Source organism: Melanerpes formicivorus, unplaced genomic scaffold (genome assembly GCF_026170545.1).
Source record: "Melanerpes formicivorus ecotype bairdi unplaced genomic scaffold, bMelFor1.0.p_v2 SCAF_13, whole genome shotgun sequence".
Lineage (NCBI taxonomy): Eukaryota > Metazoa > Chordata > Aves > Piciformes > Picidae > Melanerpes > Melanerpes formicivorus.
The window spans coordinates 2,752,818-2,780,485 of NW_027142365.1; the positions used below are offsets into that span (position 1 = coordinate 2,752,818).

At 55.4% G+C, this 27,668-nt stretch overlaps 1 protein-coding gene across 6 annotated transcripts in view; it reads left to right on the plus strand.

The window, feature by feature from the left end:
• GJC2 (gap junction protein gamma 2) overlaps positions 1–27,419 on the plus strand; it is a 33,263-nt gene extending 5,844 nt beyond the window's left edge. For 2 of the 6 annotated variants that reach the window (XM_068145849.1, XM_068145847.1), the window contains 2 exons: positions 122–181; positions 21,530–27,419. In XM_068145849.1, coding sequence (XP_068001950.1) covers positions 21,550–22,791 — 1,242 coding nt within the window. In that variant the 5' untranslated portion in view covers positions 122–181; positions 21,530–21,549 and the 3' untranslated portion in view covers positions 22,792–27,419. Of the gene's footprint in view, positions 1–121; positions 182–14,924; positions 15,106–20,767; positions 20,932–21,529 lie in introns of those variants that run through there. The other 4 variants (XM_068145846.1, XM_068145850.1, XM_068145848.1 and 1 more) reach the window with 3 other exon arrangements.
• The last annotated feature ends 249 nt before the right edge of the window (positions 27,420–27,668 follow it).

Below are 27,668 nucleotides of genomic sequence, written 5' to 3' on the forward strand. Positions count from 1 at the left end.
CTAGGGCTGGACCCTGCCTGAGGCTGCTCCAGACCTGCCCCTTCTCAGCTCTCTGGGTTGCTGCAGGGTTTGCCCCGGGGTGTTGTACACTGCTGAGGCTGTCTCTGTCTGGGGATCACAGGAACATCAGGAAGAAGCTCTTTACTGTGAAGGCTGTGGAACTCTGGAACAGATTGCCCAGGTAGGGAGTGGTGGCCCCATGCCTGGAGACATTGGAGGTCACCTGAGCAGCCTGCTCTAGCTGAAGATGTCCCTGCTTGTTGCAGGGGGGTTGGACTAGATGACTGTTAAAGATCCCTTCCAACCCAAAACTACTCTGTGGGAGCTCTGGTAGCAAGTGCAGGAGGTTTTGGTGTCCATGGAACACTTCTGGAGCTGGTTTGCAGGACACCAGCTGTGTGTAAAGTTCCAGCAGAGGGGGATGCCCTGGGAAATGAGATGAGATGGGATGGGGGCAGCCAGGTCAGAAGAGCAGCAGGGAGAAGTCATCAGCTTTCTGCAGGAAGCACTGCTCACCTAAGGATTCACATGCTGGCCAGGGCAGCTTTGGGCATGGAGATCATTTATTTAGCCCTCCATGAGCAGAGCTCACCTGGAGATCTTGAGCTGGGAGGAGGAAGCTCTGCTCCAAGCAGCTGCTCTCTTGCCAGCTTTTGCATCACACATCTCCCTCCCTGCTGCATCTTGGTCTCTTCTCCCAGGCAACCAGCACCAGAACAAGAGGACACAGTCTCAAGCTGTGCCAGGGGAGGTTTAGGCTGGAGGTTAGGAAGAAGTTCTTCCCAGCAAGAGAGATTGGCCATTGGAATGTGCTGCCCAGGGAGGTGGTGGAGTCACCATCTCTGGAGGTGTTTAGGAAGGGACTGGATGGGGTGCTTGGTGCCATGGTTTAGTTGATTAGGTGGTGCTGGGTGAGAGGTTGGACTGGATGATCTCAAAGGACTCTTCCAACCTGGTTAATTCTATTCCTTGCACAACAATTCTATTCCTTGTGGCTCTGGAGCCTCCTGGCATCTCAGGATGCTTTTTGAGCCATTCCAGCAGGCTGTCCTGGTTCTGGTGAGGGTGAACTCCCCTGAGGGGTTTACAGGGAGTGATTTTAGGCTGTTCCTGTTGGCAGGTTGCAGTTTGTGTGGTTTGAGACCTTTATTGAAACCTCTTTTCACTGGAGCTTAAACCCAAGCAAGCCCTGCTGGGGGAAAGGGCCAGTCTGGGGCTTGGGCTGCTCTGTGAAATCCTTGGCCCTCTGCCTTGCTGCTGCAGCCTGCACTCCCCATGGGGCAGGAGAGGTGATTTCACCCCTCAGCACAGTGGGGATGCAGCCAGCTTTAGCTGCTCTGCCAGTGAAGGACATAGTTGGCACCAGGAGAGGCAGAGCAGGAGGCCTGGGGCTGTGGTCCGTGCTCACAGCCTCCCTGTCCTGGCAGAACAAGATGTTCAGCAGATGCAGGAGGCAGCAGCTTGGGCAACCTCCAAAGCCAGCTGCTTACATGTGCTTTTTGTTATCAACCAACCAGCTCCCCACAGGCTGAGGCACAGGGCAATACCTTGCAGTGGAGATAACAGAGCAGCTTGCTTCCAGCCCCCACCCCTCTCACTGCACCTTTACTGCACCCTGCCTCAGCAAAATCAGGGACTTGGACGAGGTGAGGAGAGGCTGAGGGACCTGGGGCTGTTCAGTCTGGAGAAGAGAAGACTGAGAGGGGATTGGATCAATGTTTATCAATCTCTGAGGGCTGGGGGTCAGGAGGGAGGGGACAGGCTCTGCTCACTTGCTCCCTGGGAGAGGACAAGGAGCAAGGGATGTAAGCTGCAGCACAGGAGGTTCCAGCTCAGCACAAGGAGGAACTTCTTTAGTGTAAGGATCACAGAGCCCTGGAGCAGGCTGCCCAGAGAGGTTGTGGAGTCTCCTTCTCTGGAGCCTTTCCAGCCCTGTCTGGATGTGTTCCTGTGTGACCTGAGCTGGATTGTATGGTCCTGCTCTGGCAGGGGGGTTGGACTTGATGATCTCTTTGGGTCCCTTCCACCCCTGACACCCTGTGAGCCTGAGATCTTCCCTCCTCCAGCATCATGGGTGCTGAGAAGTGGTGGATGAACAGTGGGGTGCAGTGGGAGGTGTCCCTGCCCATGGCAGGGGGGTTGGATCTAGATGATCTTTAAGGTCCCTTCCACCCCAAACCTTTCTGTGACTCTGTGATATTTTTAAGGGCAGTTAAAACTGTGAAGTAGGAAGAAAAGTGTTGCAGGAGGGGGCTGTAGCTTGGGCAAGGCATGCTTCTGACCTCAGTGAAAGAGGAGCTGGAGACTGAGCTGTGTCCCAAACAGCCCTCAGAGGTTGGGCAGATGTTGAGGTTAGCTCCAGGGAGGGTTGAGGACCCCAGTTGAGGCAACTAAATCCCATCCAAGTACTTAAAGCCAGTCTTGGAGGAGACCAAGGAAGACCTTTTCCGTTTGAGGAGCATGCCCTGCACTGCACATGCTCCTGGCTCCACATCCCCCCACAGTTGCTCTATACCCCTGCAACCTTTTTCCTAGAACCAGCTCCTGGGAGTCTCCTTGCAGGCAGAAGGTTGATTTACTCCATGAGAATTGATTAGGAAAGATCCTGACTTGCTTTAACCCTCCTGCTGCAATCCAACCTCTCTTCCCACCAAAAGGATTCTGTGAGCTCATCAGGTCCAGAGGTCACCACTAAAGCATGGCCCTCAGCACTGCCTTTGAACCCCTCCAGTGATGAGGTCTCCACTGCAGGGCAGCCTGGGGAAGTCATTTTTCCTGATGTTGTTCTCCTGGGGCAACCTGAGGCCATCTCCTCTCATCCTCTCCCTTGTTGCTTGGGAGAGGAGACCAACCCCCAGCTGGCTCCAAACCTCCTTTCAGGAGTTGTGGGGAGCCTCAGATGCTGTGTGTGCTGCCTCAGATGCTTCTCTCAAGGCTCTGAGCCCTTCACCAGCTTTGCTGCCCTTCTTTGGACATGCTTTGGACCCTTCTTTAGATACTAGGTGTAGCCTCCTAGGTGTTGCCTCCTAGAAAGGGAGGGAGGGAAAGCTGCCCCGTTAGTGGCACAGCCACAAGCTTCCAAACAGGAGACACATGCTAGAAAACTGAGCAAGTTTGGTTGAAACTGCTTCAGTGGAGCAGGAAACCTTCTATTTTAGGAGGTTTCTGATGGCTCTCAGTCTTCACTGCACCACAGATGGGAAAAAATAACAACCCCCCCACACACACACACACTTCTGCTACTAGCAGTAAAGGTTTGGCTGGGGGGGTGAACCTCCATTAACCTGTGGCCCCTGGTGATGTGCTGGTGCAGGGACTAAGCCTTACAGTAGGAGAGTCCATCCTGCTGCTCTTCCTTCTGATGGGAAGCTCCCACAAATCAAGCCAAGCCAAATATTTGCAGCAAAGGCAGGGGCTGCCCAGAGGGAGCTGAGGAAGGCAGGAATGCTGCTGCCACCAGGCAGGAGGTGACATCATCCAGATTCCTTCCCTGAGGAATGCAGGATTTGCCTCTTCCTTGCCAGTAATTGCAGTTCAAAAACAGAGCTGCCCAGGGATGCAGGCTCCATCCATCCCCTTCCAGCACACAGCAGAGAGGCCAAATGTCACAGAGTCATAGAATGGGTTGGGTTGGGTTGGAATGTGCTGCCCAGGGAGGTGGTGGAGGCAGCATCCCTGGAGGTGTTTAGGAAGAGCCTGGATGAGGCACTTGGTGCCATGGTTGAGTTGATTAGATGGTGCTGGGTGAGAGGTTGGACTTGATGATCTCAAAGGTCTCTTCCAATCTGATCTATCCTATCCTATCCTATCCTATCCTACCCTATCCTATCCTATTTCTATTTTATTCTTTAAAAGCCCAACCCTGCCAGCAGGAGCAGGGAGGTCATTCTGCCCTGTGCTCAGCACTGCTCAGGCCACACCTTGAGTCCTGTGTCCAGTGCTGGGCTCCTCAGGTTAGGAAAGATGTTGAGATGCTGGAAGGTGTCCAGAGAAGGGCAACAAAGCTGGGGAGGGGTCTGGAGCACAGCCCTGGGAGGAGAGGCTGAGGGAGCTGGGGTTGCTTAGCCTGGAGAAGAGGAAGCTCAGGGGAGACCTTCTTGCTCTCTCCAACTCCCTGAAGGGAGGTTGTAGGCAGGTGGGGGTTGGTCTCTTCTCCCAGGCACCCAGCACCAGGACAAGAGGACACAGTCTGAAGCTGTGCCAGGGGAGGTTTAGGCTGGAGGTGAGGAGAAAGTTCTTCCCAGAGAGAGTTGTTAGCCATTGGAATGTGCTGCCCAGGGAGGTGGTGGAGTCCCCATCCCTGGAGGTGTTCAAGAGGGGATTGGATGTGGCACTTGGAGCCATGGCTCAGTTAGTCATGAGGTGTTGGGTGAGAGGTTGGACTTGATGATCTCTGAGGTCTTTTCCAGCCTCATTGATTCTATGACTCTGTGATCCCCTCTGCAATCCCTTCAGCCTCTGCCTTGGCTCCAGCTCCAGCGAACAGCCCTGGAAACGAGCAGTGGTGGCCAAGGCTGGGCTGCCAGCAGCGCTTCCAGCAGCCTGGGCGACACCAGGGGGGTCACTTCCCGGGGCATGGGGCCTGTTGCTGTCATTTCAATAGGTGGAACTAGGTGTAGCTCCCCAACAAGGTGATTTAGTGGTTGGAAAGACCCAAAGGCTTTTCTTTTTGCTGTCAGTGGCTGGCTGAGGATGGCTGGCAGGAAGCACAGGCTGGGCTCTCCGAGGCAGGGCTGGGTTCTGCTCCTGCCCAGAGTCTTTCATTTTCTGCCAGGTTTTGGGAATTCTTGGCCATTGCAACTGGACAATTAAATCAAGAGCAGAAAAGGAGAGCTCCAGCCAAAGGAGAAAGCCCACTTGGGTCAGCTGGATTTCTGACACAGGGATGGAGTGAGGAGCTTTGGAACGGGCAGCAAGCAGAGCAAGGGCTCTTTGGGTCTGGATCTGCAGCTCTGCAGGTGGGGAGGCCATAGAATGGGTTGGCTTGGAAGGGACCTTAAAGACCATCCAGTTCCAACCTCCCTGCCTGGGCAGGGACACCTTCCTCTTGACCAGGCTGCTCAAGGCTTCATCCAGCTGCTAGACAGAAGGCAAATCCACATCTCCCTGGTGCTGTGGCCTTTGGGACAGGTGGGAATCTTAGAACCACAGAAGGCACTGGGTTGGAAGGGACCCTTGAAGGTCCTCTTGTCCAACTCCCCTGCACTGGGCAGGGATATCTCCAGCTAGATCAGGCTACTCAGGGCCCCATCAAGATTGACCTTGAATATCTCCAGGGGTGGAAGAGAGAGGAGTGCTCTGCTCAGTTCTGTCTGGTGTCACCCTAGAGACAGCAGAGAGTTGGCCAAGCAGCACTGAGACTGGCTCCAGGGAGTTGAGGTGAAGGCTTCTGGGCTTTGAAGTCAGCAGGGACCCAAAAAGTAGCCAGGGGGAAAAAAGCTCAGAGTGGATGAAGATCTTTCAGCTGATGCAAGGCAGCTCACAGGCTCAGTGTTTATCATGGCTCAGTGCACCAGGTACCACCTGTGGGACTCTGCCCCTCTGGCTCCAGTTCCTCGTGGCTGCACACACAGCCCACAGGGCTTTACCTTCTCCATCTGTGTGCACAGCAACCCAGCTGACAGTGCTGCAGAAGAGGAGCTGAAGGTTTGGGTTCCACCCCTTCAGTTGCTCCCTTCTTGATCCTTCTCAGCCACACAGATGGTGCTGTGGTTGCTGATTTATTTCTGCAGGGAGGGTGACTTGGAAAGGAAGGGAGGGGAAGAACCAGAGATGGAAAGAGTGACTTTTCAAGGAGAGCTTCCCACAACCTCATCTTCTTTCCCCAGCTTCTGGTAATGGCCAGGACTAACTGCAGCTACTGACTGCAGACATTTTCCAAGGTGTCTCCTGGAATGCCGAAATGTGGTGGGCTGGGTGCCCATTAGAGCCAAGAGCACAGGTCTGAGCCCCTGCCTTGGCATTCCTAAGGGCTCCTTGCCACAAGATGAAGGAGGATCAGGGTTTGTTTTCTTTGCATGGTGGTGTCCATCCCCTTCAAACTCAGCAGAGAAGGCTGAGCCAGCCCTGAGCTGCTGGGGGCTCGTGGAGGACAGAAACGTGAGCACAAGCCTGGGGGGTGAGGAAGGGGCTGGCTGCCTGTCCTGGAGGAGTTTTGGTATCACTGTGGATTAAAGTGGGACTGCAGCATCCTCTGTGTCCAACCCCCAGCCTCACAGGGCAGCTTCATGCATCCCTGCTTGAGAAACAGCCCCGGTCTGGGGGTGTCCAGCCCTCTGTGCAAGTCCCAGGGATGCCAGGGGGCACTGCCCTGGCAGCAGGAGCCCACCACACACCAGTGGGTGTGGGGGGCTTGGTGTGAGCAGAGCAGCATGCACTCCAGCCTCACTCTGCTAGCACGACGTGCACCCATGTGGCTGCAGCTGTCTCGGGCAGATCTCTACCTCCAGGCCCAGCCTGTTGTGTAAGAGAAGAGAGAAGCCTCCTCCAGCTGCCTGCCTGAGGTCGTGGCTCAGCCTCAGGCACTGGAGCATGGCTGGCTCAGCCCCACGGCCCTACCCCTCCGTGAACTTCAGAGGTTCCCCTGTGTAAAAGGCATGGAAGGGCTGGCCACCTCCTCCTGCTGCATCTCCCCACCCTTCCCCTTCCTCTTCAACGTGCTCATTCATGAAAAAATGTCTGCTGGCTGGACGTGGGAAGAGGAATTGCTGCTGGCAGGTTGCTGCCTTGGCCAAGGGAGGCTGCAGGCTCAGAGGGGTTTCATCTCTGTTTTCACAGCTGCATTCAATATTTCCCTTTCTTCTCTCCAGCTTTTTATTGCTGCTCATTCCCTGGACCAACCTGTTGCAAAGCAGCATGTGCACTCATTTGGAGGCACAACTGGCTGCTGGCTTCTCAAGCCCCCTCCTTGGGACCTGCTCAGCCCTGTGTGCTCGTGAAGGGTTGAGGCTCTCCTGTGGGGAGGGTCACACCACCAGCTCTGTGTCCAGGAGGGCAATTACACCACCTCTGAATGACAGGGATTGGAAGGGACCTCTGGAGATTGTCAAGTCCAACCCCCCCTGCCAGAGCAGGTTCACCTACAGCAGGGGCCATGGCAGGGGGGCTGGAATTAGATGGTCCTTGAGGTCCCTTCCAACCCTAACAACTCTGTGATTCTAGGTTGCACAGGATAGCATCCAGGCAAGTTCTGAGTGACTCCAGAGGTGGAGACTCCACCACCTACCTGGGCAGCCTGCTCCAGGGCTCCACTGCCCTCAAAGTGAAGAAGTTCCTTCTTATGTTTAGTTTTGTTTGTGCCCATTGCCTCTTGTCCTGGCACTGGGCACCACTGAAAAAAAGCCTGGCCCCATCCTCCTGACACCCAACCTGTAAGTGCTGATCAGCACTGAGAGGAGCCCCCCACCTCAGTCTGCTCTTCTTTAGGCTAAAAAGCCCCAAGTCCCTCAGCCTTTCTCCATAAGAGAGATGTTCCAGTCCCCTAAATGTCTTTGTGGCTCTTTGCTGTACCCTTTCAAGCAGAACTGGGGAGCCCAGAGCTGAACCCAGTCCTCTAGATGAAGCTTCACCAGGGCAGAGGGGAAGGAGAACCTCCCTTGACCCTGCTGGCTACACTCTTCTTGATACAGCCTTGCTGCAGCAAGGAAGGTGCTGGCATCATGGGACACTCCTCTGAGAGCACCTGGCTGCAGCCAAGGCCTCCTGCCTCCTTCCCACCTGGCACCAAGTGGGGTGAAGGCAGCTGGGTAGCAGGGACCAGCTGGGTCCATCCTTTGGTAGGAGAGGTCAGGCAGGAAGGCTGAGGGATTGTCTGCCTCAGCCCTGTGCAGGGGCAGGATGAGACTATGGCAGATGCTCAGCCCCATGGTCCCAGATTCAGGACAGCATGGGCTGGGGGGGATGGGGGTTTGGATGGAGGGGCTGTGCAGCTGGGCTGTGCAGCTGGGCTGTGGGGATGCAGGGCTTGTCCATGCCAGGGTAGGGTTCAGAGGAGGGTTGGTGCAGGAGGTGTGCAGTTGGTTTGGTGGTGCTGGGACAACGTTCAGTGGAGGCTGTGCAGGGTTTGGTGGTGCTGGGGTAGGGTTCAGTGGAGGCTGTGCAGGGTTTGGTGCAGGAGGTGTGCAGTTGGTTTGGTGGTGCTGGGACAACGTTCAGTGGAGGCTGTGCAGGGTTTGGTGGTGCTGGGGTAGGGTTCAGTGGAGGCTGTACAGGGTTTGGTGCAGGAGGTGTGCAGTTGGTTTGGTGGTGCTGGGGCAAGGTTCAGTGGAGGCTGTACAGGGTTTGGTGGTGCTGGTGCAAGGTTCAGTGGTGCTTGTGCAGGGTTTGGTGGTGCTGGTGCAAGGTTCAGTGGTGCTTGTGCAGGGTTTGGTGGTGCTGGTGCAAGGTTCAGTGGAGGCTGTGCAGGGTTTGGTGGTGCTGGTGCAAGGTTCAGTGGTGCTTGTGCAGGGTTTGGTGGTGCTGGTGCAAGGTTCAGTGGAGGCTGTGCAGGGTTTGGTGGTGCTGGGGTAGGGTTCAGTGGAGGCTGTGCAGGGTTTGGTGCAGGAGGTGTGCAGTTGGTTTGGTGGTGCTGGTGCAAGGTTCAGTGGTGCTTGTGTAGGGTTTGGTGGTGCTGGGGTAGATTTGGAAAGCCTGGTGCCCAGCTCAGCAGGCAGGCAGGCATGTGCTCATGGCCAGTGTGGTGGAGAAGAAGCTGCTGGGGGCCCATGGGCTTGGACTTGGAGCACTGCAGGTCTCAGAGACTACCTTTGCTTCGAGCATCAGCATGGCCTGGGGCCAGATGACACTGGCTCCGGTCCCACCTGGGTGCCAGCCTTCTGCAGCCCACCCTCTACCTCTGGAGGGGAGGAGAGGCACTGATCCACCAGCCCTGCACTGCTGTGAGCTCTGGGGACAAACGCGGTCACCTTTCTTGGCGCGGGGCAGCCAGCGGCGCCCAGATGTGAGGTGTGAGCTGCTGACCTCTGCGGCGTCAGCAGGCGGAGGCACACCTATGTAAATACATCCAGGAAGGCTCCCAGCCCTTTCCAGCCCCAGGCTTGCCTCCAGACCAGACCAACCAGTCCGCACCGATGCTCCTGGCCCCAGGGCTGCCGGGCAAGGTAGGCTACCGCTCGCCCCGCGCCGGGCTCTCCCCCGGGGCATTCCTCTCTCATCTTCCTCTTTCCTGCGTCTAAACCCGACCTGATCGTTATCTCTCTGTGCAATTAGCTCGATGGGGATTTAATTATCTGCTAGTGATGCTGGTGCCGTGATAAATCTGGGTGAGCAGAGCAGAAACCTGCCTCAGCCATGCCGGGAAGCCGGCCAGAAGGATAGGAAAGCTCTCGTGGTGATAACATTTCCTTTCTCCCTGGATCTGCTTTTGTGGCTGCTATCTAAGAACAGTTGGCAGGAGCACGTCCAACCACCCCTTTGGTTCCTCATCTCCCACCTCTGAGGCTCTTTCTTCCCCCTCAGCTCTGTTTAGGTCTTATCAGTGATGGAAAAACTGGACCCTGAAGTCCCATCCAGGGGGCTGGGATTTTCCTCTTGGTGTTTCTGGGCTTCGAGCCCCTTGTCCAGCTGGTCTTTTACAGGGAGGGGGCTCTGGTGACCAGGCAGCCAGGGCTGAGCTCAGGAGGACGTGGTGGTGATCTGAGGTGGAAGGTCTGCAGCCTCGAGTTTATCTGGGCATGGAGCAGGGATGGGTGTGTAAGGTGGAGGGGAGGGTTTGCTCTCGGCTCTTTCCCCTGGTTGCACCACACTTGGGGCATGGAGGGACCTCACTGTTACTGCTCTGGAGAGTTAGAGGCTCCTCCAGAGCCAAGAGATTGGGGAATAGATGCTCCAGCGATGAGTGCTGGGATCTGCAGAGTGGTTTGGTGTCTTAGATGTCCCAGTTTGGGTAAGGTTTCTGTCTCACCTTACGAGCCCTGCTCCCGAGCTTCACTCCAGCTCCTGCAAGCAGGCCACTTGCTGATAGAATTAGAATAGAATTCACCAGGATGCAAAAGACCTTTGAGATCACCAAGCCCAACCTCTCCCCCAGCACCATCTAGTCAACTAAACCATGGCACCAAGTGCCTCATCCAGGCTCTTCCTAAACACCTCCAGTGATGGTGACTCCACCACCTCCCTGGGCAGCACATTCCAATGGCCAAGCTCTCTTTCTATGAAGAACTTCTTCCTAACATCCAGCCTAAACCTCCCCTGGCACAGCTTGAGATTGTGTCCTCTTGTTCTGGTGCTGGGTGCCTGGGAGAAGAGACCAACCCCCACCTGGCTCCAACCTCCCTTCAGGGAGTTGCAGACAGTCAGAAGGTCTCCCCTGAGCCTCCTCTTCTGCAGGCTAAGCAACCCCAGCTCCCTCAGCCTCTCCTCCCAGGGCTGTGCTCCAGACCCCTCCCCAGCTTTGATGTGGTGGATGAGGGCTTTGGGAGAAGAGCATTGTGCTCCTGGCAGAGCAAAGTGGGACTCAGCACCCTGAGCAGCTGCCACACCAATGCTAAAGGACCTTAAATCTGTTCAGAAGTGCTGCAGCTCTTCCAAATCCCCTGCAAGGGCAGGGCAGGGCAGGGCAGCCGCTCAGAGGTCACAATGTATGGCCAAGGATGTAGGAGGGAGCACTGTGAGAACCACACAGAGCATGGGCTGGGTTCAGACACCCAGCCTGGATCCTGTGGGTCCTGTTCCTGAACTAACCTGGGGGGCACTTGCTAAGTACAAGCTCCTGTGCTTGTTAGAGCCTAGACATGGTTCCTCTAACCTGCTCTTTGGTTGGCACACTGCAGGTATCTTTGGGGTGGTGAAGAAGTGAAGATAACTTTGGACCTGTTTTCATGCTGGGCTTCTGTACTCAGGAGTGAAAGAAACCTCCATCCAATCCCCACACCAGTGTGGTTTGGGCAAGGGGATGTCAGCCCCGAGCCAAGGTTGAACCTGTAGGGCTGTGTCTTCACCTTGGCAGATGGGGTTATGGTTCATGGTGGGTCACAGTGTCCTCTGCAAGGGGCAAAATGCCCTTCAGCCAGAGCCAAAAGCAGCAGCAAGGTCTCCCTGGGCTTCTCCAAGCCATAGAAACCTGGTTTGAATCCTGGTGGGAAAATCCATGCTGAGGATTGCTCTGTGTCATGGGGCTGGTGGAACACCCCCATCCTGGCCAGGGGAGTGGATGCTGGCCTGCCTCTTGTGGTGGCTGTTCCCATGCCTGACAGGTGAGGCAGGAGCTGCTGCTGCTGCAAACCCTCAGGAGTCAGACTCCCAGAGCCAGCAGCCTGCCTGGCTGGTTGCAAAGCATCTTCCACAGGCAACCCAAACCCATTGTGCATCTGAAGGGGGCTGCAGGAGTGCTGTGGTGAGGGAAGCTGGAGGGGGTGCTGAGCACATCCTGCTTTGCTTGTGTGGATCCACAGCAGGCACAACCACTCCACCTTTGTTTTCAGGGGTGGTTGTGTTTGCCCTCAAGCTGTGCCTAAGATGTTTGTGCCTCCACAGGGAGGTTGGTTGCTCCCACCCTCTTCCCTGTCCCTCCAGTGACACTGGGAGCATGGCTCTCAGGCAGCTGACAAGCAGTGGGAAATGTTCCAGGGTGAGCCAGGGACCTCACCCAGCAGCTCTTCAATGGAGCCCAGAACCTCCACCCTCTGTTCCTGCTCTCCTCACTCCTGCCCCCTTTTCCTGGGGCTTTGGGAAGGACTTTCCTCCCAACACAGCATCTCTGCCCACCCCCAGGTGTGAGGGGGGAAGAGGAAAAAGGTGCTCCACACCTTGCAGGAGCAGCCAAGCCATGTGGCTGCTGGGCTTCTTTTTTCCAGTGCTCTCTCCTCTTTCCCATGTCCCCTGACCTCTCTCCTCTCCCCCTGCCCACTGCTGCTCAGTGAACTGCAGAGGCAGGAGCAGCCATGGAGGCAGGAGCAGGAGATGGTATGCCATGAACTTTGGCAGGACCTTTGTCACCAGGGGCTGGGTTGCCTTTGATTTTTTACTGGAGTGTGGTGGTGTGGGGGTGGTTGTTTTTCTTCCCCCCTCAGTCTGTTGTACAAGTTCAGGAAGGACTACAGCAAGTCAGGCCTGGCTTGGCTTCACAGGGCTGCCTAGGCCTGGCAACACTGGCTGGAAAGTTTATTGCTTCCTGTTATGAGAGCTTGGAGAGCTGTGATGAGCTTGCAGGACAGAGGTTGGGAATCACTCACAGCCAGCATGACCCCAATGGGTGTGACTGGAGCTGGCCTTTCATTCCTGTTGCTTCTCCAGCTACTTCAGGAAAGGGAAGCAAATAGAGGAGGGAATAATTGGTCCATCTGCCCTCTGCTATTGAGGCAGATGCTTGCTTTGGAGCAGGAACAGACACAAGGGGAAACCTCATAGAACCATAGAATGGTTTGGGTTGGAAGGGACCTAAGGGATCATTGAGTTCCAACCCCACTGCCACAGCCAGGGACACCTCCACTTGAACAGGTTGCTCACAGCCTCATCCAGCTTGGTCTTCCAGGGATGAGGAGTCCACAGCCTCTCCAGGCAACCCATTGCAGTGTCTCACCACTAGACAAGACCTGCCTGGATGAGCTCCTGTGTGATCTGCTCTGGCAGGGGGTTGGTCTGGATGAGCTTTTGAGGTCCCTTCCAGCCCCTGAAATTCTGTGAGCCTGCTGTGGGTGTCCCCCCTTTAGCAGGGGGCTTGGGCTAGATGATGTCCAGAGGTTCCTTCCAAATTCTACCACTCTGAGATTCTGTTTGGTGATGGAACCACTCAGTCTCTGACAGTGTGATGGCCAGACCTGCTGGGCAGGAGGCTGGAGCAGGAGCAGATGATGTCCCCCAAGCCCCTGCAGCAGGCAAGATTGCTGGGTGTATAAATAACCCTCAGGGTTGGAAAGCAAAGCATCTGGAAGGGCTGTGTGACCCATGGGACAGGGACCATGCTGAGCTGCCTTTTATCTCTGAGTTGTTGCCTGTGGTCCTGCAGAGCCTGGGAGTTGTTCTCATCCAGTTATTTTTAAGTAACTAAGAATCCTTCCCTGCAGCTCCATCCTGCACTGCCTGCAGTGGGTGGGAATTGCACCACAGCTCTCTGATGGGAATGAGGTCCTGGTGGCTATCCCTCAGGTCTGCTAGATCTCACAGGGCTTGATGGATCTCACAGGACATGATGGTGTGACATGCTCTGGATCCCCACTTAGGGGGATGCATCCATGGACCATGTGGTGGCCCTGATGGAGGTCACCACGGGGTGACCACCACACTGCCTCCCTGGGCATCTCCAGTCTGAATCTCCCTCTTTTATTCCAAACCATCAGCCCTTGTCCTGTCACAACAGACCCTGCTAAAAAGTCTGTCTCCAGCCTCCTTTAAGCACTGGAAGGCCACCAGGAGGTCTCCCTGAAGCCTTCTCTTCTCCAGGCTGAACAACCCCAACTCTCTCAGCCTGGCCTCACAGCAGAGGGTTTCCATTCTTCCTATCATTGCTGTGGCCTCCTCTGGCCCTGCTCCAACAGGTCTGTGTCTCTCCTGAGGACTCCAGAGCTGGCCCCAGCATTGCAGGTGAGGTCTCAGCAGAGAGGATCAGAGGGGTAGAACCCCCTCCCTGCCCCTGCTGCCCGCTCTGCTGGGGCTCAGGCAGGCTGGCCCCGTGCTGGCTCCTCTCCAGCTTTTCATCCACCACTAAGGCCGCCTACAAAGAAGCCAAAAACTTTCTCTGTGTGCTCCAAACCCCTTCCCCATCCTTCACCTGCCCTCTGCTCCCATCCACCAGGCTGGAGAGATGTTCCCCACGTCCTGCAGAAGCAGCCTGTCCCGGGCTTGCAGCAGGGCAGGAGCTCCAGAGTGCTCTTCCTCACTAGTGAGCTTTGCCTCTCTTGCTTTTTTGCTTCCTTATTATTTATACTTTTTTTCCCCCAGCAGCCAGGGAGCTTTGGCCAAAATGTGTTTTCCACATGTTCCCCGTTAGTCATGCTCTCTGTCTTGCAAACCTCCTACCAGCCCCACTAGCTGATGCTATTAATTTACTCCCGACCGGCTCAAGGGCTCAGGCAGCAGAATTCCAGGCAGCGTTCCTAAAAGCGGCTTGTTTGGATTTAAAACCAAAGCTCCCTTCCTCCGCGCAGCACCTTCCCTCCTTCTCCCGAGGCTCGGAGGGGCGAGGAGGGCCGGGGAGCGGTGGTGGGACCGGCGGCGGGGGCGCGGGGAGCCGGGGCAGGGGCTGCGGGCGGTGGGCGCCGGGGCAGGAGCTGCGGGCGGTGGGCGCCGGGGCAGGAGCTGCGGGCGGTGGGCGCCGGGGCAGGAGCTGCGGGCGGTAGGCGCTGGGGCAGGAGCTGCGGGCGGTGGGCGCCGGGGCAGGAGCTGCGGGCGGTGGGCGCCGGGGCAGGAGCTGCGGGCGGTGGGCGCCGGGGCAGGAGCTGCGGGCGGTGGGCGCCGGGGCAGGAGCTGCGGGCGGTGGGTGCCGCGGCAGGAGCTGCGGGCGGTGGGCTCTGGAGCAGGAGCTGCGGGCGGTGGGCTCTGGAGCAGGAGCTGCGGGCGGTGGGCGCCGGGGCAGGAGCTGCGGGCGGTGGGCTCTGGAGCAGGAGCTGCGGGCGGTGGGCGCCGGGGCAGGAGCTGCGGGCGGTGGGCTCTGGAGCAGGAGCTGCGGGCGGTGGGCGCCGGAGCAGGAGCTGCGGGCGGTGGGTGCCGGGGCAGGGGCTGCGGGCGGTGGGCGCCGGGGCAGGGGCTGCGGGCGGTGGGTGCCGGGGCAGGAGCTGCGGGCGGTGGGCGCCGGGGCAGGAGCTGCGGGCGGTGGGCTCTGGAGCAGGAGCTGCGGGCGGTGGGCGCCGGAGCAGGAGCTGCGGGCGGTGGGTGCCGGGGCAGGGGCTGCGGGCGGTGGGCGCCGGGGCAGGGGCTGCGGGCGGTGGGTGCCGGGGCAGGAGCTGCGGGCGGTGGGCTCTGGAGCAGGAGCTGCGGGCGGTGGGTTCCCGGCCAGCGCAGAGGCGGGGTTTGGGAGCACCCTTAAATAGTTGCCCGGAGCTCCGGTTTCCAGCGGCTGGGCCATGGCTGGATGGAGGCGGCAGGAGTTTATCTAGGGCAAGGCGGAGGGCTGGAGGCACAGGAATGTCGGAGGAGGAGGGAAAGCCGCCGCAGAAGCACCATGTCTCTGCTGTGAGTAGATCCTTTTCTATTGTTTTCCCGGCAGCTCAAGCAGAAAGGAAGAGCATCCAGCCAGCACAGATGGCTTTTTCCTCTTCAGTTTCTTAGTGGGGTTTTTTCTCCCCCTTTCCTCGGCTCATTTTAGTCTCAGGTTTTAGAGTTTCCCCTGTTCCAACCGCTGTGGACGGAGGGATCAGCAGGTTTTGGGCTGCCCAGCGAAGTGGTTGAGTTCTGGAGGGATTGAGAAGCTGGGGAGATGTGGTGCTGGGGGAGGTTGGTTTAGTGGTGGACTTGGCAGTGCTGGGTTAGCAGCTGGACTTGGAAGTCCTCTCCAAACTCAATGAGAACGTGGAGCTCACTCCTGTACTTGGCTGCGTGCAGTGCTCCCTGCCTGAAGTGCTGCTGCTGGGTCGAGTGGTGCAGCTTCTCCTCCGCAGCTGCTTTGCAGTGAAACTTGTACCCTGTGTGCATTTCCAGTGCAGCATGTCAGCTAGTCTGGAGGTGACATGTGAAGCTGAATGACTGAATGAATGGATTTCAAAGCCCAGAGGGCTGGAGGGACCTCTCATGTGCTCCCTCCAGCAGATAATTTAGCTTCACAAACTTAATCAACCCTAATTGTCAGGGCTGGAAGGGACCTGAAGGATCATTCCGTTCCAACTCCCCTGCCATGGGCAGGGATACCTCACACCACAGCAGGTTGCTCACAGCCACATCCAGCCTGGCCTTCAAAACCTCCAGGGATGAGGCTTCCACCACCTCCCTGGGCAACCTGTGCCAGGCTTTCACCACCCTCATGGGGAACAACTTCTTCCTGACATCCAATCTGAATCTCCCCACTTCTATTTTTGTTCCATTCCTCCCAGTCCTACAATGAATCTTCATGAATCTCATCCACCCACCTGCTGCAGCTCCAGGCAGGGGGCTGCACTGTGTATTTTCTCCACTGTGTGGAAAAGTTAGACCTGAAACACAGGGAAGGGGCAAAAGCCTACTGGAATGTGCTGCCCAGGGAGGTGGTGGAGTCCCCATCCCTGGAGGTGTTCAGGAGGGGATTGGATGTGGCACTTGGAGCCATGGTTTAGTTAGTCATGAGGTGTTGGGTGAGAGGTTGGACTGGATGATCTCTGAGGTCTTTTCCAGCCTCATTGATTCTATGACTCTGTGATCCCCTCTGCAATCCCTTCAGCCTCTGCCTTGGCTCCAGCTCCAGCAAACAGCCCTGGAAACGAGCAGTGGTGGCCAAGGCTGGGCTGCCAGCAGCACTTCCAGCCTTTCCAACCTTATTGATTCTATGATTCTATCAGACATGGTCTCCTCCAGGTACCATCCTGCTCACCAGCAAAAGTGATGTGCACAGAACCCTCCCTGGGAGGCTCCCTTGTAATTTAGGTGCAGATGTGGTGCTTAGGGACACGGTTCAGTGGGGGACTTGGCTGTGTTGGCTTAACTGTTGGACTCGATGATCTTAAAGGTCTTTTCCAACCCTAATGATTCTGTGATGGAAGCCAAAACATACTGTTCTGCTAACCCCTCCCAGGCAATTAAAGCTGTTGAAATCTGATGGTATGGTTATGTGGCAGTTTGGGGCTCTGCCTGTGAAATTCAGCTGCAGATTTCGAGCAGAAAAGTAGAGAAATGGAAACAAATAACTGCTGGGTGTGAAAGGGGAAACAGAAGATTGCCCTAAACGAACTCATTGGATGGAAGGCTGGGATCAGAGTCCTGGGAGCTGAGCTGAAGTGCTTGTAGGAGGGCTGGTTTTTAACCCATTTCCTTCAGCGCCTGCTTGCAAATCCGGTGCCAGGAAAGCGAGTGGACACAGAGGGGTGGAACCTCAAGGTGGGATTCATACACAGAGGCAAAAGCAGGGTCCCAGGGGCACTGGAACAGCCTGGTGCTGTTTCCTGCAGATGCTCCTGCAGGTCCAGATGTGCACAGAGTGCCGAGCCCTGGCGGCAGCGGCAGGACTAACAGCTTGGGCTGGTGGCTGGTGGCAGGAAAAAGTCTCTCTGCTTAGAAGTTCCTGTTCACAACAGAGCCAGAGCAGTTTAGTTAGGCTTTATTCGAAGGAAGGGAGAGTCCCCAGGACAATTCGTGGTGGGGGTCTCTCACATTGCTGGGAGAAGCAGCTCCCCTTTTATCCTGAATTCCTGGCAGCAAATTTCCCTCTCCTTTTCCCTCGAGGTGTTGAGGGTCGGGTCAGCCTCTGACGGACCCCTGCTGCCTTACCATGCGGTGCAAGACAAAGGTCTCTTGCAGATGCCCCTTTGTTGTTTATGCCCATAGATAAGGAGAAGTGTCTGGTTCCCCCCTTCCTCTTCCTGCCTTCTTCAAACAACTGTCCCATTGTGAAGACGCTAAGTACTTTTAATCCCATCACTGGTAACCAGAGGAGGTCTTCCCAAAGCACCAACCCCTGAGTTCTGTTCCTTTGCAGGGTTGGCTTTTCCCTTGATTCAGGAGGTTCATCTTTTGACCCTTGGATTTTGGGTGCTCCTTCCCACAACCTGTCTCCCAGAGCAGACAGGGAGTGCTTTGCTAACAGCCTGGACCAATAGCAGACCAAAACTTGAACATCTACTCCAAAAGGCATCATTACCTTGGCCAGACCCTGCCTGCCCCTGCAAACAGCTGGTGGGAGGTGAGTCTGAGCTTTGGGAATTGTGCACTTTGAGTAGCACTTGCAAACCAGCAAATCAGCCTGGGTGCAGACCTTGCTGGCCCTTTAGGTGAGCACTGAAATGATGACAGAAGTGCTGTGTAGGACCTTTGAAGCCTGTGTTTTAGAACAGTGTGGGGCTTGTAGCTAAGTGGGGATGCAGGTGGGAGCTGGTGGGTGGCTCAACACCCACATGGGACCAGCCAAGCTGGGGCTGATGTCTGCTTGATCCAGGCTCCAGCCCATCCTTGGCTGGACCTGGATGCCCCACAGACAAATGTCTCATGTCCCACAGCAGACCATCACCACACCCAGCAGGGTCTTCCCTCCCCAAGCCTCCCTGCAGCTGGCCAAGTGCCCAGCTAATCCTACAAACCACTTACATCCCCATTTTGCCCAGATCTGAATGGGGACACAAACCAGAGGAAGGGTTAAAGACACTTCAGAGTGCATCCACTGAGCCTAAAGAAGCCAAAAGGCACTCAGAAGGGATGGTTTCCTGTCTCACCCCTAAATAATCCCTGTTTTCCCAGAGTAAAGCTCTCGTGGGCATCACTCCCCACATTCTCCTGCAGTGGCTGAGTTGTCTTATCTGCAGCAGCGTTTCTCTACTGATCATTGGGTCCAAGGCATCACTTCAGCATGGTTTAGTTGATTAGGTGGTGTTGGATGATAGGTTGGACACGATGATCTTGAAGGTCTCTTCCAACCTGGTTTATTCTGTTCTGTTCTGGGGCAGGAGCTGGGGATTCTGGTCCCAGGAGTCTTGAGGGCTGTTGTTCTTCATTAAGTAAGTTAAGGGCAGGGAGGAGAACTTCCCCATCTCTTCTTCTGGCTCACTACCAGCCTGGAGCCAGCAGTGTCCCTGCTCCCTGCCTCAGTTTCTCCAGCTACAGGACAAGAACAACACCATCTGCAGGGCGCTCCTGCAGCCTCACTGCCGTGTGAAGACTTGGGGGTTTGGGTTCACAGAGGATTTGTTTGATCTAGAAATAGCAGGGTTAGAAAATTCCATCTGCCTGCTCTTGAGAGCCCTTAACAGCAGAAGAATTCCACTGCATCTCGAGCCTTGGGCCGTGCTGATACCTCCCGGGGCAGCACGGAGGCGAGCGCTGAGCAAACCAGAGCTGCTTGGCTCCTGGCCTGAGAAGCAGCATGAGCAGAATCGCATTCCAGCAAGGCTCAACACTGACAGCAGACCCAGGCCTGTTTCTCTTCTTGCTGCCACGCTGGGCTGTGCCCATGGATGCTGCTGGTGGCTGCTCCCACCTCGTGCCTGGCATGGGTGATGGGCTCAAAGCCCGTCTCGTGCCATGGAAACCCAAGGGCACAATATGCCAGGTGCTATGCCAGGTGAGGGCCAGGCTGTGTCTCATGGCATCCTTTTCCCCCTGGGTTATCTACCTCCACTCAGCACAGAGGGGTAGGTTTGATGGCCATACTGATTCATGTGCACTCCCAGCCCAAAGCCGTCTGTGTCCTGGGCTGAGCCCCAGCAGGAGGAGGGAGGGGATTCTACCCCTCTGCTGTGCCCTGCTGAGACCCCTCCTGCAGTGCTGGGGCCAGCTCTGGAGTCCTCAGGAGAGACACAGACCTGCCAGAGGAGGCCCCAGCAATGCTGGGAGGGCTGGAAGCCCACTGCTGTGAGGCCAGGCTGAGAGATCTGGGGTTATTGAGCCTGGAGAAGAGAAAGCTTCAGGGAGACCTTCTGCTTGCCTGTCAGTGCTTAAAGGAGGCTGGGGACAGACTTTTAGCAGGGCCTTTTGAGACAGGAGGAGGAGGGATGGTTTTAAACTAAACCAGGGAGATTTAGACTGGAGAGAAGGAGGAGATGGGCTTTTTCATGCTGAAGCTGGTGAGACCCTGTCCCAGGTTGCCCAGAGAGCTGCTAAATGCCCCCTTCCTGGGACCATTCCAGGCCAGGTTGTGTGGGGCTGTGAGCAACCTGCTCTGGTTGAAGATGTCCCTGCTGACTGCAGGGGGGTTGGACTGGATGACCTTTAAAGCCAAACCCTTCCAACCCAAACCATTCTACAATTCTGAGGTTCAACACATGGATGTGCTCCTGCTCTGGCAAGGGGGTTGGACTTGAATTCATCTCCAGAGGTCCCTTCCAACCCCTAACATCCTGTGGTCCTGTGACAGCAGCTGATTTCTCTCCCTTTGCTTGACTGTGGAGGATTCCAGAGGAGCAGCCTGTGCAGGGCCAGCTGCTGCTCAGCCATCACATACTGTTGCCCCATGCTACTCCAGGTTAACTCCCTTGTGTCCATACTCAGGTGCTTGGCACCTGTGTCTGCCACCAACACATCTACTCTTTTCTTCTGGGTGCAGTGGTAGGCATCAGGTTTTGGGTGGGATTGGTCTAGCAGCTGCCTGATTTAGTGCCTGCCAGCAGATGTCTGTGTGGAAACGAGGTGGGTATGTCCACTGGGAGCTGGAGGATGACTGAGAGGAGGCATGCAGGGGAACAAAGAGGATGAGCCCACCCTCTGGTGCCCTAGGGTGAGAGCCCTGCTGTCCCATGCCACAGTGCTCTTTGGGTCTGGGTTGCTTTTCCTTGTTGTTGTCTTCTCCATCAGGGCTGCTGCCAGTCAAGCAGCAAAACTCTCTTCTGCCCTCAGTGATGCCTGGGGTCACCCAGGGAGGCAAGATAAGGCAAGCACCAAATGCTTGTGAGAAGCTCTTCCTCCCCAGCTGTCCAGGTCTCCTAACACATGCATGGTTTTCTCTGAATGCTTCTCAAGGGTTTATTTTCGAAGCAGCCTGTGTTTGATTAAAGGTTTAGCTTGGTTTGTTTTGGTTTGTGTTCTCAGAAGGCACTTGAAAGGGCCACCAGCCTGTAAACACAAACATTCCCATTCTTCCCCTGATTCCTTGCATTTTTCTGGGTTTGCTCACGAAGGATCTTTCAGCCCTGCAGGGCTCTCTGATGTGGGCAGCATCTTCTGCTCCTGCTCTCAGCACAGAACTGTTTCATGACCATGGTGTCCTTAGGCTGGGGCTGCATCTTAAAGATCTGTTCCAAGCAAAAGGATTCTGTGGGTCAGAAGCTTGAGGCTACAGCATGCAAGAGGTTATCACCAGTTGAGCACCTGTGTGTAGGTGGTTTCCATGGTGCCTTGTGTTCAGCCACCCAAACCCTGCTTACAGCTGAGCAACGTCTTGCAATTGGGGTGAGTCCAGCAGGAGCAGGGAAGTTATTGTGCCCTGTGCTCAGCACTGCTCAGGCCACACCTTGAGTCCTGTGTCCAGTTCTGGGCTCCTCAGTTTAGGAAAGATGTTGAGCTGCTGGAAGGTGTCCAGAGAAGGGCAACAAAGCTGGGGAGGGGTCTGGAGCACAGCCCTGGGAGGAGAGGCTGAGGGAGCTGGGGTTGCTTAGCCTGGAGAAGAGGAGGCTCAGGGGAGACCTTCTTGCTCTCTGCAACTACCTGAAGGGAGGTTGTGGCCAGGTGGGGGTTGGTCTCTTCTGCTAGGCACCCAGCACCAGAACAAGAGGACACAGTCTCAAGCTGTGCCAGGGGAAGTTTAGGCTGGAGGTGAGGAGAAAGTTCTTCCCAGCAAGAGAGATTGGCCATTGGGATGTGCTGCCCACAGAGGTGGTGGAGTCACCATCCCTGGAGGTGTTCAAGAGGGGATTGGATGTGGCACTTGGAGCCATGGTTTAGTTGTCATGAGGTGTTGGGTGCCAGGTTGGACTGGATGACCTCTGAGGTCTTTTCCAGCCTTACTATGATTCCATGTTTCTATTCCCTTATCTCCCTCTCCCCGCAGGTCATAACTGAGTAGCCCTTATGACCAACATGAGCTGGAGCTTTCTCACCCGCCTGCTAGAGGAGATTCACAACCACTCCACCTTCGTGGGGAAGGTCTGGCTGACCGTGCTGATCGTCTTCCGCATCGTGCTGACGGCGGTGGGGGGGGAGTCCATCTACTCGGACGAGCAGAGCAAGTTCACCTGCAACACCAAGCAGCCCGGCTGCGACAACGTCTGCTACGACGCCTTCGCCCCGCTCTCGCACGTCCGCTTCTGGGTCTTCCAGATCATCATGATCTCCACCCCCTCAGTCATGTACCTGGGCTACGCCATCCACCGCATCGCCCGCTCGGCTGAGGAGGAGAAGAAGCTGAAGGGCTTCAAGAAGAAGAAGCAGTTCGCCCTCAACTGGCAGGCGGTGCGCGGCGGGGAGGAGGCGGCGGAGGCCGACGAGGAGGACCCCATGATCTCCGACGACGCGGCGGAGCAGGAGAAAGCCAAGGCCAAGAGCAAGGAGCCCCAGAAGCACGACGGGAGGAGGCGCATCCAGCAGGAAGGGCTGATGAAAATCTACGTCTTCCAGCTGCTCACCAGAGCCTCCTTCGAGGTTTGCTTTTTGATAGGGCAGTACTTGCTCTACGGTTTCGAGGTCGAAGCCTACTACGTCTGCAACAGGGTCCCCTGCCCTCACACCGTGGACTGCTTCGTGTCCCGGCCGACGGAGAAGACCATCTTCCTGCTGGTGATGTACGTGGTGAGCTGCCTGTGCTTGCTGCTGAACATGTGCGAGATGTTCCACCTGGGCTTCGGGACCATCCGAGACGCCATCCGCAACCGGAAGATCAACAGCTTCAGGCAGCCCCCTTACAACTACGCCTACCCGAAGAACATCTCCTGCCCCCCCGAGTACAACCTGGTAGTGAAGTCAGAGAAGTCCACCAAGATCCCCAACAGCCTGATGGCTCACGAGCAGAACTTGGCCAACGTGGCTCAGGAGCAGCAGTGCACCAGCCCGGACGAGAACCTCCCAGCAGACTTGTCCACCCTCCACAAACACTTGCGAGTGGCCCAGGAGCAGCTGGACATAGCCTTCCAGAGCTACAGCAGCACCCAGGGCAACACCCAGCCTTCCCGAACCAGCAGCCCCGCCTCGGGCGGCACGGTGGTGGAGCAGAACAGGGCCAACACCGCCCAGGAGAAACAAGGTGCTAAACCCAAGGCCTGCCTGGAGAAAGGGAGCTCGAGCAGTAAAGATGGAAAGACCTCTGTATGGATATAGCTTCATCTTCAGAGGAGCCAGGGCAGCCTCAGTGGGGATGGGGGGGTGGGAGGGGGAGTTATTTAGGTTCGTTTCTGGGCTTTGGTTCTGAGCTGGTTTCACAGGCACAATTTTTTTTTATATGGGAGTCAGGAGAGGGAAGCAATTTCTGACCAATTTAATGCTGTCTTCCAGTGCATTAATTACAGACATTTCTTCCATGTTTCCAACACCTTCTCCAGTTGGGAACCTCCAGCAAGCAACAGCAAACCCCTGGCATCTCCCAGCCCTCCAGTCATCACCAGAGCCCCCCAGCAGAGACTGGACAAGGTGTTGTGATGGGTGGTGGAGCTGCTGGTGGCTCAGGAAAGAAGTCAGGCAGAGAGTGAGCAGCTTCCCCCCTGCATGGCAGGGCCAGAGTGCTGTAGGTCAGGCAGTGTTTAATTACTCAGCATCCTTAATCCAAATGAATTTCTGCTCCCTGGAGAAGCAAACGGCTGACACAGTGCAGGAACCTTGGCTCCATGCTTCCAGCTGACGTCCTCCTGAATGCTTAGAGGCCCCAGCAGGCATCACCAGATGCTGTGAGCCACAAGCTGGCACCTGCCTCAGCTCATGGGACAGAAACACAGCCACCATCTCACCCAGGGAGACCCTAAAAACTCAGCAGAGGGCTGAAGGTTTCTTGTCTTTGATTCCTCTGCGTTGCAGCAAGAAGCAAAAGGTGATCGACCCCTTGGCAGTGCCGCTGCCTCGTACCGGTGCCTGCGTAGCGCTCGCTGCAGCCCTGGTGGGAACTGCTCCAGTCACGAGAGTCTTTAACACACTGCTGCTTCACATCATCAGAAAAGTGCCTTTATGCAACCAGGAAAACAAACTCACCAATGGTTTGGACTTGGTACTTTGGGTGGATGTTAGCAGAGGTTGGAGGGTGGGTGTTGGGAAGGGTGTTTTGCTGTCCAGTCAAACCTTCGTAACGCGGGGGCAGACCTGTGCAGAGCGTGGGTGTGAGGGGTGCCAGTGGTGTGCGACACACACACGTGGACATGTGGGTGTGAACACAGACAGAAGCCTAATATCAACCCTCTGGTCATTTTCCAGCCTTCCACCACCCCTGGGAAAACCCAGCTGCTCCAGGACTGTGGCCAAGCTCACCCTGGAGAAGTCTTTTGGTCATCCAGCCTCGCTTGGGGACCTGGCAGGTTTCACACACACTTGTTTGGAGGGCTTAGAAGAAGATCTGTCTTAAGTGGGGACAGGAAGAAAATGGTAGCAGAAAGGTTATCACTGGCTTATGGGGAGCTTTTGGAGCATGGCTTGGTTTTAGGGTGGTTTTCATGCAGCTACAGGAATCTGGGGGCATGTTAAAACCACGCTGCTGAGCTCCAAGGCTCCTTGTAGTGCTGAGGATGTGGTGCTTTGTGGTGCTTTGCCAGGGTGGTTTCATCCCAGGGCTCTCACAGTTTCAGGGCTGTGGCTTTGCTCCCTTCCACTAACGCAAAGTAGAAAGAAAACCTCAGGACTGGGAGCACAGGGAGCATCTCCTGCTGAGGAGCAGAGGCTGAAACCAGTCACTGCCCCACTGTGCCATGTCTCAGAGCGGGTTTCATCCCTGAGATCTTCCCAGCTTGCCTGTAGCAGATGCTCACATAGCCTCCCAAGAGACCAGTGGTTGATTGGCCACCACAGAGAACCCAAACAGGCACAGCCTTCCTGAGCAAACCTAGTGTAAAAGAAGTAAAAGTTTACTGATCACAGGACCACCCCTGGCCTGAGCAAAGTCACAGGCAGACCCCTGTGCCAGTATTTCTTATCTTTGGATCTACATGGGGCATCTTTTTCATGTCCTTAAGCCTGAGCTTAAGGATTTCTCTTGCCTGCACCTGGAACACCTCCCTCAGCTCCAGCCATGGCCTGAGCATTTCCCAGTGACTCAGACTGGCCTCCCAGCTCCTGCTGACCTGCAGATTCACCCAACACAGGAATGGGTATGTTCTTCCCTTGCTCTTGCTTCAGGAAACCACCTTGGCCTCACCATGGGGAAAGAGTGGGGGCAGATTTTAGGCCAGAAATCCCAGAACCTGATCAGAGGGACCTGACTGAATCATTAGACCCATTTTATACAGCAGGGCTTTACCTCCTTCCCCAAGAATTTTGCTGAGCAGTACCTGATGGGAAGAGATCCCTGGGCTCTATGGCTGCAGGTTCAGAGACACTTAAAGCAGAAGGGCTGGAAAGGACCAGAGATCTTCTCCCCAGCTTGCCACCATCAAGTGCTTCCTTAATGGCTAATGCAAATCCCCCTCACTACAACCATGGCACCTCCTCTCCTCAGCATCTCTTGTCTTTAATGGCTGCAGAAGGGTTTGGGTTTGAAGGCACCTCTTGAGATCACCTTGTCCAAACCCTCTGCTAAAGCTGGCTCACCTACAGCACAGGATCATATCCAGGTGAGTTTGAAATCTCTCCAGAGATGGAGACTCCACAACCTCTCTGGGCAGCCTGGTCCAGTTCTCTGGCACTTTCAGAGCAGTTTCTCCTTATGAAGACTATTTTCACCTTCCTCTGCAAGTCTGCTTTAAGCCAAACCACTCCAGTCTCATCAACTTTTCTCCAAGGGCTACTTTTCTAGCATAGCTTTCCTTGGTGTCTTTGAAACACCACCAACCAGTCCATGTCTTCCCAGAGGTGTGGCAGTGCTGGTCCTCAAGCCCCCTTCCCACTCTGCTCTCCATGCTCCCATCTGCCATCACCAAAACCCCACTGTCTGCAGGCGTGGGGGTTGCTCCTCTCTTCAGATGTGTGCTTGTCCAGTTGGGATTTTCCTGCCCTCCTTTCAACTGCCTTTTTGTCTTCACATACAGAGCACCAAGTGGGTTTTGAATGCTCTGTTGGTGCTGCAGCAGATTTGCAGCCTCCTCCTGGCTGGTGTCACCCTCCCATGTAATACACACACACTCTAGAGTCACTAATTGCAATATTGATGAGTGCTAGAGCCAGGGCAGACTCTTGGATGATCAATACAACCTCCTTGCTGGGCAGGGAGACAGGGCAGCCGCTCTGTCAGCCATCCTTCCAGCCAGCCCTGCTCATCTACCAGGCTTGAAACACTTCCTTGCATAAAATGCTTGGTGACCAGGAGCTGATTGTGCTTTCCTGTGCTTTCCAAGTGGTTTTGAAAGGGATGGAAGCACCAGGGCACATTCCCAGCAGGATTGCTCCAGTGTGAGACAAAGCTGCCTGCAAGGTCCCAGCCAGCCTGGAGGGCATTGCTGACTCCTCTGTCCCTGGGGAGCAGAGACCTTAGCTCTCCCAGATCCCATTCTGAGCTGCACACAGGAGCCAGCATGAGTCAGTCAGCCCTAGACACACAAAGAATTATTATGATTATTACTCTCTATATTGAGTTGCTCACTTCCCCCCTTCCTCCTCCACTTGTTGGCCTCATGCCTTTAGGATATTGCCTCTTTCCATCGAGTCATTCCTACAAAGGTGACCAACATATATTAATGTCTCTCCAGGAGCAACTCCTTTCAGGCCAGGAACAAAAGTCCCCCAGGGAGGGATGCCCAGGAAGGGATGCCCTGTCCAGCCTGGCCTTGGACACCTCCAGGGAGGGATGCCCAGGGAGAGATGCCCAGGAAGGGATGCCCTGTCCAGCCTGGCCTTGGACACCTCCAGGGAGGGATGCCCAGGGAGAGATGCCCAGGAAGGGATGCCCTGTCCAGCCTGGCTTTGGACACCTCCAGGGATGGATGTCCAGGAAGGGATGCCATGTCCAGGGAGGTGTTCAAGGCTGGGCTTAACAGAGCCTTGAGCAGCCTGGTTTAGTGAGGGGAGTCCCTACCCATGACAGCAGAGGGGTGGAACTAGATCACCTTTCAGGTCCTTTCCAACCCAAACCTTTCTGTGATTCTTTTATCATGGCAGTTTGGGAAGGAGACAAAGAGGGAGGCAAACTAAGCATAACCACAGAGGGGGCAAAAAAACCAACCATCAGAAGCATTACAAATGAAACCAGAGAAGTTTCAGTTGGACATGGAAGAGACACCAGCAGTAGAATTACTGCTTTGCTTTGGTTTTGCTCTGGGTGTTGGTTTGGGGTTTTTGGTTTGTGTGTTTGGCTTGGTTTGGGTTTGGGGTTTTTTTGCAGGTTAGTAGTTCTGGTTACACAGAGGACAGGCTCAGCTTTGCAGCTGAACTAACTGTAAATGTCGACTCTCTTGCTAAACTTGGCCAGACAAAGTGCCCACAGATAGTTCTACTCCTGCCATTCAGGGGCAGGAATGCCCCAGATACAAATCCAGCTTTACCTTGTTGCTTGCATTGCATTCCACTGGGAAATACTTGAACTTAACTCAAGGCCATAAGCAGTCTGTGCTGTTATGAAGTTTCTAGGACTGTTATTTGTTGTTGTTGTTGATTTTTTTACCATTTTTAATGTACTAACTGTATTTGTACTAGACTTTATTTTTTTTCCCCCTGAGTCTGAGGTTGAATCTGTTAAGTATGTTTTATTTTCAGTGTAAGTGTTACATCTGGACTGTAGGTAGAGCACTGAGCAGCAGTCAAGGGGACAGATTACATCAGTGTGAGTCTTCAGCTGGCTCTTCCACCTCCATTACTAATAAACCTGAACTTTGGTTACAGTGTGCAACGTGTGCAGTGGTTCTGTGAGAAGGGTCACCCAGTGCTGATGACAAGAAATCCTTCTCCATCTGTCATTTGCCTGCTTTAGCCATCCATGAGCTCTGCATTCCCAGATATGGCCACAAATCACAGCAGAATATTTTGGCCTTAAGAAGCAGTTGACCTTCTGCTTGTTTGGGACGTGTTGTCTCTCTGATGAATCACTGCCTGCACTTCCTTCAGGCAGGGAGCTAAAACTGCTTAGGAAA